Consider the following 12,734-nt stretch of genomic DNA (forward strand, 5'->3'; position numbering starts at 1 on the left):
CGAGCTGCATCACAAAGGATGCTCTGAAATCAGAAAGCAAAGGAAACGGTGCTGCCTGTGGCAAGCTTTAAAATCTCATTTTTAGGCCAATTTATGGGAGAGATGTCACAGTTCTTGGGGTTTTGTGCTGCAAATGCAGCACATCCCCTTTCCCTTCCCTTTATGTCCCCAGTGAAGCACCTAAAAGCAAAAGTTGTTCCTCTGCTGGCAAGGGGGAATGCTCTCAGGTCCTTCTCTTTATTCTTAGTGTTATTATTGTTGTTATTATTGTTGTTGATGTAATTATTATAATAATTCTCTCTGAGGATAGAAGCACTCTGTCATCCTGCCCCTTGCTGGGGAAATTTTTGTCTCTAAAGGGCCTGAGGAGAGACTGGGTCACCCCATGCCCTGTACAAGACATGGAGAAACTGAGGCACAGAGCCACAGCAGCATCTACCCCACTCTGAGCCAAAATTCCTCTCTTCCATATCCCTTTCCCTGTCTGTGTGAAGTGAGGTTCTCTCAGCAACATCCTCATTCTTTCTGCTGGGCTGCAAAAGCCTTGGTGAAGCACAGAGGTGGCCCCGAGATCCTGTGTGCAATGGGGTGGGCTGCAAGCTTTGGCAAAGGTTGTCACTTCAGTGATGCTGCAAAGGGCTCCCCTCCTTCCAGGGATGCTGTAATGTTCCTCTTCCTCCAGGGATGCTGCAAAGGGCTCCTCCAGGCCTGGATGTGGTGATGTTCAGAAATCAGGCAGCCACCTTTTCTGAGCAAAAACCAGCCAGTGCATGGAAACACTGCAGGGGGGCTGCAGGGGAAGTGGAGAGAGAGGGGAGGGGAGAGGAGAGAGGGGAAAGGGAAGAGGGGCACTGGCACAGCCAGCAGCCATCTGCCATCTGCTCTGCCTGTGGAGGTCACGCCTCATGCGAAGTTAAACCATGTCAGGAGCTACAGCAGTTCCTGGGAACAGCAAACCTTTCCTAGATGGAGCTGTCCTGTGCTGCTGGATCCATCCCAGCGAGAGAGAGGATGGGTGACCCTTCTGCTGCCAGCAGGGGGTCAATGCCCACAGTGGTGCCACCACCCACTGTCTCACGTGGGCACAGAGGTTGGGAATGCACACAGCAGAGCCCTGTGAGAAAGGTGTATTCAAACTGCACTTCTCCTGGGGATCACATCCTCTCCTGGGAGTCCCAAAGGCTAAGACCATGGAGAGGGGCCATGCTGGAGCTGCAGATGGCTGTGGTTCTCATGGGCATGTATGCCTGCCGGGCCACAGATGGGCAGCTCCAACCTACCTCCCAAAAAACCCAGGCTCAGAAATCATTCTAATTGCAGTTTTCCTTTCCTTAGCACCCAAAAGGAGGTCAGGCATCCCGAGGCAGCCAGCCTGGGCATGCAGAGGGAGCAGGATCCCAGTTCTTGGCTGCATCTCCTGCACAGACACCAGCAAGCAGCGTTCTCTGCCAACTGAAGCGATGGAAGCAGAGAATAACCCCGGCATGCCCAGGCTCTGCACAGCCCAACTGTCGGCCAGCTGCCTGTTCCTGGGAGGATGCAGTGCCACAGGCAGGGAGCATTTTCTTGCTATAATCAAGAAAAGAAATTGTGCGGATCGGAGCAGCTGAATGGCAGCCAAATCTGCTTCTCGGCGGCTTTTCTACACTCTGTGTTCATGTATTTGGCATGAGCAGCTCTGCATTGAGGTAATTCATTAATGCTCAACCAAAAATGTGTTTATGGAAGTCTTGAAATAGTTGGTAGAAGTGTAAGACTTTCCTTCCTAAAAGCCTGGGCTCTCTCTGTGATGGGAACTGGGTATTAAAGCAACGAGTGCTGCTGCAATCAGCTGCCAGGGAAGCGACTGCAGGCGGCGTGTGCCCTGCGCATTCCTGCATGCTCTGATCTCCTTGTGCTGAAGCTTTTCCTGGGATTTAGTGTCCATAAGCACCATGGGTGGGATTTGCAACAGTTCTGGTCATGTTTAGGGTGTGAGGACCTCACCCCAGATTTCACAGGGAGCAGCTTAGGGAGAGCACAGGGTGATGTGGCTGGAAGTGCAGCACTCCAAGCTGATGGTGGGACAGAGAGTCAGCTGTGCCAGAAAGGGCTGTGGCAGAGCAAAAGCAGGGGAAGGGGAGGCAGGACAGCCTTGGGGAGGCCCAAGGTCTCTGGCCATCACCCAGGAGGTGCAGTGGCTGCACCCATGCAGAGCAAACAGCTTTTTCAGGTTAGCTGTGGGTTTCGCTGCTCGCACAATGGATATCGCTGTTGTCGTTCCAGTTATAATCCTGTATAAACAAGGCTGACCTCTGGTTATTGAAAAGAGCTGAAAATAAAGACAACTTTCTCTGCTTCCTCAGATGCTGTGTCTGATTGCCAGGCTTGGCTGACACAGCCCACACCATGCTCCCTGCTCAGCCCCTGCAGCTGTTGGGAACCTGCAGCACGGTTGGCAGCAGGGCAGAGTGGCAGTGAGCACCCAGGCAGAGCCACTGTGGCCCAGGACACCTTCCCACTGTCCCTGATGCCCTTCATTCGTCAGCTGGCAGCCAAAAAAAAGAGTACATAAGCAGAAAATAGCTGAGCTGGGCATTCCCTGGACTGGGAGTGGTACAACTGCCCACTTTCCCCGACTTGGGTGGGTGTTTGATCCTGGCTGGGGACACTGGGGATTTGTCACCCTTGTACAGGCACATGGCTGCAGCCAGGATGCTCCTGACACAGATGCTGAACCCCAGCTGCCTCGCTCGGCACTTTCCAGCTCCACCTGACCCACTGAACTCTTTGTGCCCGAGGAAACCGGGCGCTGAGCTGGGCCCTGGAGCAAGGGAGGCTCCGGTGAACGCAGCATTTCCCAGGGATGACTTCAGCCTCCCAGCAGGGCTCACACACAGCCCCAGCCCTGAGTCCTTTGCTCTGCAGGAAGCGCCTTTCTTTGGGAAGTCTTTGTTCCAGCAAGGCCGGAGCAGCCCCAGCCCCAGGGGAGCCCAGGGGAGCTGTGGCACTGGGGGCACCTCTCAGGGCACTGGGGCAGCTGCCAGCCTGGGCTGTGCTGCACAGATCCCCAAAATCTGTGTGAGGAACAGCCCATGGCCACCCCGAGGATCCCCATCTCCTTTGGCAGGTGTCACATCCATCCCACCTGGCTGCACTGTTCCTAGTAGCCTAATGATAATTATTCACTGTAATTAATGACAAATCTCTCCCTGTGAAATATCTCATTCATCCATATTGGACACACAACGGCACCGGCCACACACTGTTGGTAATTGCATGGTGATTAATCAATTAATGGTGTGAACACATCTCGAGGCAAGGCTGGTCTGTGTGAGCAAGGGAAGGCAGTGCTGGGCACCCAGGCCCAAGGACCCATCCTGCCCCTGCCCCTGGAAAAGGAGGATAAAAGCACCCTGCACCCTCTGAAAAAGGAGGATAAAAAGCAACTTTCCCACTGCAGCTTGGAGCCTGGCCACTGCTGTGCCACAGGATCCTTCCAGCATCCACTTGCCGCCTCTGTTACCTGGATGCAAATTCTGGGGACAAATCTCTTGGATTTGTGGCACAACCTCAGCCTGGGGCTCCTGCACCAGCCCACAGTCAGCAGCAGAAATAATCACCAGGCTCAGCTGGCAGCAGTCTCTTCCCTTCTTGCCATCCCCACCAGCCCCTCTTTGAGCCCTCAAACCCCTGCCATCCCTTGGGATGATCCAGGTGGTGCCACGTCTATTTTTAGCCGGCTGGGAGCTCGGCACTGGACCTGGCTGGGAGGAATACCGGGATTGGGCGGGCTGGGGACGGGGAGGGACAATGCCTTTGTGCTGGGGGGCTGGGGACGGGCAGGGACAATGCCTTTGTGCTGGGGGGCTGGGGCGGCCGTCCCGCCGCGCTTCCTCCGCTAGGTGTGGCGCTGGGCTGCGCGGGATGCTCGGGGGGGAAGCCAGGGGCCGGGCTGGGGTCAGCCAGCTGCCAGCTCCGTAAAACTGGGGAGGGAATGAAAAAAATAATAATTAAAAAGCACACAACTCCAGAGGCTGTGTGCTGGACTGGGGTCCAGCTTGCCTGGTTCCAAGGGCAGCGAGGAGGGCATGGGGAGAGGGCACTGAGCAGGTCACCGGCTCCATCTGGGGATGCCCAGAGCTTCCTCCCTGCTGCAGCTGCAGGTGTGGCTGGTGAGGAGCCCCTGGGTCAGCAGCACCCCATGTTCCAGCCCTGTGGGCAGCAGGGAGAAAGGAGGGCTTTATCCCCCTCCCAGGAAAGCTGAGCCAGGCACAGACCCTGCAGCTTCACCCCACACCTGGGTTAGGGGCTCTCACTCCTGGAGTGCAGCTCTGTGGCGCTGGCTGTGGGGACACCAAGGGGAACAAAGCAGGGTGGCATTGTCCTTGAGGGCAGGCTCCTCCCGGGATATTTTGGGTGCTTTGCACACAGGCATTTCTGCATCCAGGCATTTTTGTGTGCTTTGTATACTGCTCCATCCCCCTCAGCTCTCCTTCCCCTCTCTCTGTGCTTTGCCTCCTCCAAAACCATGCCACACTCCATGGCTCTTCATCCCATTCCTTTTTTTCCTATTTGTTTCCTTTTTTGCTTTTTTTTTCCATTTTTTAATTCCTTTTTTTTTCCCTTAATGATTTCCTAATGATGCAGAACCAACAGCAAATGCACTATAAGACCAGGTTTGCAGACCAAATGCAAGGCTGGGTCTCATGTGAGCTTGAGGGTCAAAGTGCCTGGCTTTGCTCCATGGTCAGGAGCTCTCAAATGATCCCATTATAACAGGGACAGCAGCACCACCCTGATCTCTGCCCCCTGCAACAGGCAGAGCATCCTGAGCCCAGGTCTGGAGTGGCTGCACAGGGCAGTGTGGATGACATGAGGCTCTACCTCCCCTGGGCAGGGTTTGTCCCAGCTCTTAACACCATTCCAGGGCTAGGAAAATCAGAGCTGCCCCCACTCCCACCCTGCTGCAGCTCATCCCCACCCCATCCCAAATGCCAGCTGGTGCCACCAGGTCCAACCCCAGCTCCAGGGTGGCTCTGAGCCCACCTGGAGGCCAAGGATTGTGCCAGGGCCGTGGAGGAGGCACAGAGAGGATGTGATCAGGGAAAGCACCACATGCTTGGCTGAAGCCTGGGAGAAGGAGATGTCCCCATCAGCTGCTCAGACTGATTGCCCCAAAGCCTCCTCACTTCACTCCACAGGCTGCCTCAGGTCCCAGCCTGAGAGTCCCCAGATCCCCCAGCACCCACCTTGCTCCTCCCAGAGCAGGGACAAAGAGCCAAAGCCTGCAGGGGCTCTGCTCTGGATGGCAGCAGGGACTGCTTCTCCACCAAAGCAGTGCTCCAGCTCCCTCTGCATGGGGGAGAGGAGAGGGGACTCCTTGCAGCTGTGTGGGCTCTCCTGTGGACTGGTGCTGATTTGCACTTTCAAAATTTTAATAAGAAGCTCCAGAAACATGAAGGAAATCTCGCCCGAAACCTCTGTCGCTCCTGGTTGACGATTGAAGAATAAGTGAGACATGATTTTTTAAATTTTTTTTTTTATTTTTTAGAGGCCTTTGTTTTGTTTAGGGTTAACAGCAGATCGGCTTGTCCAAATCACTTCCAGACACACAGAAACCATGGCATGCAATACCCCACGGCTGTGAGAGGCTGGAGCTGGGCTCTTGCGCAACCCAGCGCCCCAAGTCTTCCTGAGGCTGAGGTTCACATTTCAGCCTGGGGTCTGGGGCATGTCCACAGCCAGAGAGGGCCTGGGGGCAGCTACCCGGGGCTGGCACATCTCTCCCAAGTCAGCCCCATTGCCCTGGGGGTTTCAGGGGGCAGGCACGGTGTGCCAGGCTTTGGATTGCAAATGGATCCCGTGTAACTCCAGTGCAGGAAGGACCTTCAGACCACCTGGGCTGACCCTTGGCACTGCAAATCCCCTCTGGATGGCAGCCAAGCCAGTGGAGCAGTGACCTGGTGGCAGGGGACGTGCTGCTTTGCTGTGGCTGCCGATGGCAGCGTGCTGTGGGCACCCAGCCGTGCCCAAGGCACACAGCGATGGCACAGCGGTGCCAGCCCCTGCAGGGTGGGCTTGGCCACCATCACCTGGCTGACACTGAACCCCCCGTTCCTCAGCAGTCCCTAGAAAACACAATGCTTTTCGTGTAAAACTCGAGAAGCCGTTTCTGTGCCTGACACTGAAATTCCCACAGAAAATTGCCAGGGAAAGAGGGCTCACCCCTGCCTTCACCCCAGGGCTGCTCCCAGCCCCGGATGGGGAACGCTGGCCAAAAAACACACACCGAGTCAGCCGTAAGAAAATAAACGCCGAGCCCTGAACATCCCTGTGCTGCTGCACACAGCCTGGCAGGCAAAGCTGAGCGCTTCCCTGCTTCCCTGCCTCCCTGATCCCTGCTTCCCTGCTCCCCTGCCTCGGCACCACTGGTGGCAGGGGGCGAGGGCAGGGCACAGCGAGCCGAAAAGGGGCTCGCAAATAGAAGAGAAAAAAAATACACAAAAACATAAAGAAGACATAAATAAAGACCGAGAGAAAGAAAGACAGGAAAACAGAAAGAGAGAGAGAAAGAGAGAGAGAGAAAGAGAGAGAGAGAAAGAGAGAAAAAAAGAGAGAAAGAAAGAGAGAAAGAGAGAAAGAGAGAAAGAGAGAAAGAAAGAGAGAAAGAAAGAGAGAAAGAAAGAGAGAAAGAAAGAAAATTAAAGAAAATTTTTAAAAATTAGAAAGAATGAGAGAAAAATGTAACAACCCTTCTCCTTGGACAGAAGGGAACGGGGCAGAAGCTTCCACACCGGTCCCAGCTCGGCCCTCCCCGGGTGGTTCTTCCTGCTGGTGCCTGGGGACGCCCCCCTTCCCTCCTCCTCCTCCCCCTCATCTCCTCCTTCTCCTCCTCCCCCTCATCTCCTCCTCCTCTCCCTCTCCTCCTCCCCTCGCCCCGCTGATTGGTCCAGCCCGGCTATATTTTGCCCCTTCCAGCCCAGCATCATCCCAAAAGTTTTTTTTTGGGGGGAAAGGGGGGAAAAAACCAAAAAAAGATAGGAAAAAAAAAAAAAAGAAAAGAAACCAAAACAAACGCAGACGAGCCCGAGTCCCCCGAAGGCAGGCGAGGGAAGCGAGCTGCGGGCGGCTGCTCGGCGGTGCTGGACCCGGTGGGACGCGGCAGGAATCCCGATTCTCTCTCCGGCACCCGCTCGGGTCGGACACAAAGTGCTGTCTAGCTGGAATGAATATATCTGAGTCTAACTACTGCCGAGAGGAGATATCGCAACCCCGGGGCGACTGTTCATGGGTCACCGCCGCCGTGCCGGCCGCTGAGCCCGGGCTCGCCTTCCCGCGCCCCCCGGGAGCCGCCTCCCCCGCCAGCCGCACGCCCAGCCCCGAGCCCGGCTTCGCCTTCGGCCCCGGCCCCGGCGGAGCGGCCCCCGGCGCGGCCCCCAGCCGCACGCCCAGCCCCGAGCCGGGCTATGGATACAGCCCCCCGGCCGGCCGCCCCGAGGGCAAGGCCGCCGAGGACTCCCGCATCCGCCGGCCCATGAACGCCTTCATGGTCTGGGCGAAGGATGAGCGCAAGCGGCTGGCGCAGCAGAACCCCGACCTGCACAACGCCGTGCTCAGCAAGATGCTGGGTGAGCGGGAGCGGAGCGGGAGGAGGGCTGGGGGCGCGGGGATGCGGAGAGCGGGGCTGGGGATGCGGGAGTGTGGAGCTGGGGTTGCGGGGATGCTGCGTTACGGGGCTGGGGATGCGGGAGTGTGGAGTTAGGGATGCGGGGATGCTGCGTTACGGGGCTGGGGATGCGGGATGCAAGAGTACAGGGCTGTGGGATGCGGGTTTACAGAGCCAGGGACACGGGGATGTGGGGCTGGGGATCCGGGCTGTAAGGATACAGGGTTGTGGGATGGGGAGGATATCGAGCTGAGAGACAGGGATGCGGGAGTATAGGGCTGGGAATACAGCAATACAGAGATACAGGTCTGGGGATGATGCTGCAAGAGTGCAGAGTGCAGGGGTACCGAGCTCAGAATGTTGGGGTACAGGGCTGGGGGTGTACAGGATAGGCAGGTTTGGCTCTGATAGCCCAGGGCAGTGGGATGCAGGGCTACAGAGCTGGAGATGGGAACTGCTGAGGTACAGGGATTCAGGGCTGGGAGTGTGGGATGGAGCAGTACAGCGATTTGGGGTGTGTGCTGGGAGTCCAGGGCTGTGGGATGCAGACTGCACAGATACAAGGCAGCAGGCTGTAGGATGCAAGGATATGGGGCTCTGCTAGCCAGGCTCCAAGGGTACAGGATTGTGGGATGCAGATTGCAAGGATATGAGGGTACAAGGATGGGGTGCTGTGGGATACCTGAGGGATGCAGGGCTATGGGCTGCAAGGGTAAAGAGCTGCAGAACACAAGCTTTAGGGATGCGGGATGAAGGGATACCAGTTGCAGGTTGCAAGGATGCAGGGATGCGAGCTGTAAGGATGCAGGACTCTTGGATGGGACTCTTGGATGCAGGACTCAGGCTGTGGAATGTGGTGTTACATGTTGTGGGAATATGGGGCTGTGGGATGTGAGGATGTGAAGATACAGAGCTGCATGTACATAAGATGCAAGGAAACATCTCAGGGAAACAGGCTGCGGGATGCAGAGATGCAGGGCCGAGCGGTCCACAGCTGCAGGGATGCAGGATATGGGAATACAGGCTGCAGGATGCGGGATGCACGACTGTAGGATGCGGGATGTGGGAACACGGGAAGCAGGATATGGGTAAATGGAGCTGCAGGATGCGGGACTACGGGAAGCAGGATATGGCCAGACAGAGCAGCAGGATGCAGAGACACGGGGCTGCGGGGTGTGGGGATGTGGGATCCAGGATATGGTGCTGTGAGATTTTGGGATGGGTGATTTGCTCTGCAGAGGTGCACGCTCTGGATGCGAGATGCAGGGAAGCAGGGACTGTGATCTGTACCAAGGGGCGGTGGGAGGCAGAATCCCCAGCCCTGGCAGAGGGGTTCCCATTCCATGCAGCCCCATTCTCCCACAGCACTGAGGTGCTGGGCACTGCTGGATTCTCCTTCTGGGACAAGGGAACAGCCTGGCTTGGGAACCCATTTCCCAGCCCTTCCTGCTGCCGGCAGTGAGACCCCGCTCAGGTGCCAAGCCATCTGCAGGAGCCCTTCACCCCTGGGCTGCCTCTCCCTGGGTGCCCCCGTGCCCTGGCCAGTGCCAGGTGGCTGTGCCACTCTCACAGAGCTTCTCTTTCCTCTTCCAGGCCAGTCGTGGAAAGCGCTGAGCGCCAGCGACAAGCGTCCCTTCGTGGAAGAGGCAGAGCGCCTGCGAATCCAGCATCTCCAGGATCACCCCAACTACAAATACCGCCCAAGGAGAAAGAAGCAAGCCAAGAAAATCAAGAGGATGGAACCCAATATCCTCCTGCATAACCTTTCCCAGCCTTGCAGTGACAACTTCAGCATGAGTCACCATGGCGGCAGCCAGCCGGGCCACCCCCAGCCTCCCCCACTTAACCACTTCAGAGAACTCCACTCCATGGGGTCGGATATTGAAAACTATGGCTTGCCAACTCCTGAGATGTCTCCCTTGGATGTCTTGGAACAGACCGAGCCGGCGTTTTTCCCCCCGCACATGCAGGATGACTGCAACATGATGCCCTTTCGCAGCTACCACCACCATCACCAGATGGAGTTTCCCCAGGAGAAGTGCATGGGGCGGGACGTGGCCGTGCCCTACACTCAGACCCCCTCACACTTGGCCGACGCCATGAGGACTCCCCATCCCTCCAGCCTTTACTACAACCAGATGTGCTCAGGAACTCAGAACGGGCTTTCCGCCCACCTGGGCCAGCTGTCGCCCCCTCCTGAAGCCCACCACATGGAGAGCGTGGATCACTTGAACCAAACCGAGCTCTGGACAGACGTTGACCGCAATGAGTTTGACCAGTATTTGAACATGAGCAGGACTCGTCCCGAAGCCTCGGGCCTCCCTTACCATGTCTCCCTGTCCAAAGTGACTCCTAGAAGTATCTCCTGCGAGGAGAGCAGTTTGATATCTGCCCTGTCTGATGCCAGCAGTGCTGTTTACTATAGCCCCTGCATCACCGGTTAGGTTGACCCCACCATCCAATGCGTGCACCAGGAGAGCCCCGACTCTCCTCTAAAAAACAAAAAGCCATCCTCCTTTAACCACGAGCTCCATCATATTTAGAGTATCTCATTAAATGCATCGCTTTCTTGTTTGTTCTTTTTTTATTTTGATTTTTTTAAAAATTTTTTTAGAGACAGACCATGCTGAACTCACTGATATACCGTATAACTATATAACACAGATAGACGCCTTTCCCCGCCGTGCTCCCCGCTCCAGCCCTCGGCAGGGCACATCTCCAGCTCCCACCAGCTCCAAGGGGCATTTTCAAGTCAATTCCAGTAAATCCTGCCTGAAACAATCACACCAGGATGAGCCAAATTGTGACCTGTCCCCAGTATTTAACCCAAGGACAGGCAAACTTTTAGGGGGGAAAAAGCTTTTAGAAAGACTTTGCCGGGGCTGTTAAAGAGTCGGCGCCCATTAGGGGTGGGCTTTAGGACAGTTTTTACTGTATTCTCAGCAATATATTTTAATTGGGCAACAAAACTATATTTTTACTAAGCATTTTTATATATAAAATGGTATTTAATGTCTTTTGGGGTTTTTTTTATTAGACTTTTTAAAAAGAAATCAAGGGATATCCATGAGATCTAAAGCATTTATGTAGCAAAGCTGGATTTAAAGAAAAAAAAAAGGAAGGGGGGAAAAAAGGAGATATTTTGTGAAAAGGGAATGCTAATGTAAATATTGAGGAACAACTGACTGGAATTTTGTACAAAAGAAAAATATGACTGCAAACACTTTTATTGTCTAGAACTGTATGGAGAGCAAACTGTTTTATTCTGGTTAATTATTAAAACATCTTCATATAATTGTTCCCATCTTGTGTGCTTGTTGTGTGAACACATATTTTCCGCAAATACATGTTGTCCCAACCATTTCCAGATTTTTGTATCCGTTGATTAATGTTTTGACAACCTGGCAAATGTATTAATTTTCAAGCTGCTGCCCGCCCGCCCCGTCAGCCGCCTCGGGCTCCGCAAGCGCGGCTCTGCTCGGCTCAGCACAGGACGGTGGCTTGGGATGGGATGGGATGGGATGGGATGGGATGGGATGGGATGGGATTCTGGCGGCAGCCCCACAGCACCGCGCCGTGCCGCCCTGAGATGCTCCCAGCAGGAAAAGCAGCTGTTCTCAGATTAAAATATAATAAAACATGTGATATCCTCCTCCGAAACGAGCCTTGGTGTGGTCATTGTTTTGGCAGGCTGGCAGTGCACCGATGCGTGGTCCCCATGGCTCACCCTGTTTTCCCATGAAACCCCCCAAAAATAGAGCCAGGCTGCTGCAATGCTTTCTCTCCAATCCTCGGAGCTGGAAGAAAACTCCGTGTAGCGGAGCCTTTCCTCCTCCTGGCCTTCATTGGCTGCTTCCCGGCTCCAGCAGCGGCGGATCTTGCCGAGCCATCACCATGCCCAGCCGGATCCTGCTCGGAGCTGCTGGTGCTTTGCTGGAGCTTCATCCCCCTCCTGTGAATCACTGTATGATTTACAGGGAGATTTTTTGTTCAATTTGAAAAGGAGGAACAACAATCTGTTGCTTAAAACCCGGTGGCATCCGTTCCTTGAGCGCCTAGTGATTTAAACCAGGCTGATATAGCCAAAAAAGGCTGTTTAAAAAAAAAAAAAATAAAAATTGAATAGAAGAAGAGGTTTTTTGTTGTTGTTGTTGGCAAAGAATTGCCTTTTAGGGGAAATGGATATTTAACAAATGACATTAATTTTCAAGCTTCTCCTAAATTAAATTCACATTAGTGTTAACAGGACTCAATCCTGACTCACTTTTTTTTGTTGTTGTTGAATGTGAAGCTCTAATAAACGGGACCACTCCGGGGGCTGGCGACGCGTTCCCATGGAACGCCACAAAGGCGCTTCATTGTCTTTCCATATACAGTATGTAAAAAGGGGGAATACATGGAAAAATGACCTCACTACCTACACGGGAGGGCTGGCGGGCGCCCGGCGGGTGCCAGAACCCGCGCTGCAGCAAACAAACACAACACCAAATGAGAAGCATCCTGTGCCGCCGATGACTATGAAAGGAAGCAGCCGGCTATGGGCTCCATCCCCGAAGCAGCCTGAGAGGAAGGAGATGAGGGAGGGGGGGAGAAGAAGAAAGCTCTGAGTTATTTTCCAGCTCCCAGCTTCCAGGTACCTTCCAGGCATGGATGCGGTCACTTCCTGCGGTTCAAAGCAGCGGTGAGCAGGCCGATCCTCACCCAGCTGCTCGCTGTGCCGGGGACAGCCACTGTCCATCACACCGTGGAGAAAACATGAAGTCACATTTCTGCAGCAGAAATTCCCTTCTGTCCCTGTGGTTCAGCTGTGCCAGCTCACCGTGATTTTTCAATTGAAGGAGGGTCAATTTAGATTAGATATGAGAAGTCATTAGAATGAGGGTGGTGATGCAATGGCACATGTTCCTGGAGAAGCTGCAGATGCCCCGTTCCTGGAAGTGTCCAAGGCCAGGTTGGATTGAGCTTGGGGCAGCCTGGTCTAGTGGAAGGTGTCCCTGTCCATGGCAGAGGGTTAGAACTCGATGACCCTTAAGGTTCTCTCTAACTCAAACCACGCTGTGATTCATGTCCCAGATGCTGCTGTGGG

The 12,734-nt window shown here is 54.7% G+C and overlaps 1 protein-coding gene across 1 annotated transcript; it reads left to right on the forward strand.

Moving 5' to 3' along the window:
- Positions 1-6,998: 6,998 nt before the first annotated feature.
- SOX18 (SRY-box transcription factor 18) lies at positions 6,999-10,943 on the forward strand. Its single transcript, XM_064730211.1, has 2 exons — positions 6,999-7,610; positions 9,242-10,943. Exons 1-2 carry the CDS (start codon positions 7,208-7,210, stop codon positions 10,090-10,092), a joined length of 1,254 nt encoding a protein of 417 aa, XP_064586281.1. The 5' UTR covers positions 6,999-7,207; the 3' UTR covers positions 10,093-10,943.
- The last annotated feature ends 1,791 nt before the right edge of the window (positions 10,944-12,734 follow it).

The sequence above is a fragment of the Zonotrichia leucophrys genome, chromosome 20, assembly GCF_028769735.1.
Source record: "Zonotrichia leucophrys gambelii isolate GWCS_2022_RI chromosome 20, RI_Zleu_2.0, whole genome shotgun sequence".
In the NCBI taxonomy this organism is placed as follows: Eukaryota; Metazoa; Chordata; class Aves; order Passeriformes; family Passerellidae; genus Zonotrichia; species Zonotrichia leucophrys.

Excerpts from the sequence above, each read along its gene's own strand:
- SOX18 (XM_064730211.1), top strand. The coding sequence starts at position 7,208 with ATGAATATATCTGAGTCTAACTACTGCCGAGAGGAGATATCGCAACCC. Across the intron at positions 7,611-9,241 it reads CGTGCTCAGCAAGATGCTGG|GCCAGTCGTGGAAAGCGCTG; the intron begins GTGAGCGGGAGC and ends TTCCTCTTCCAG.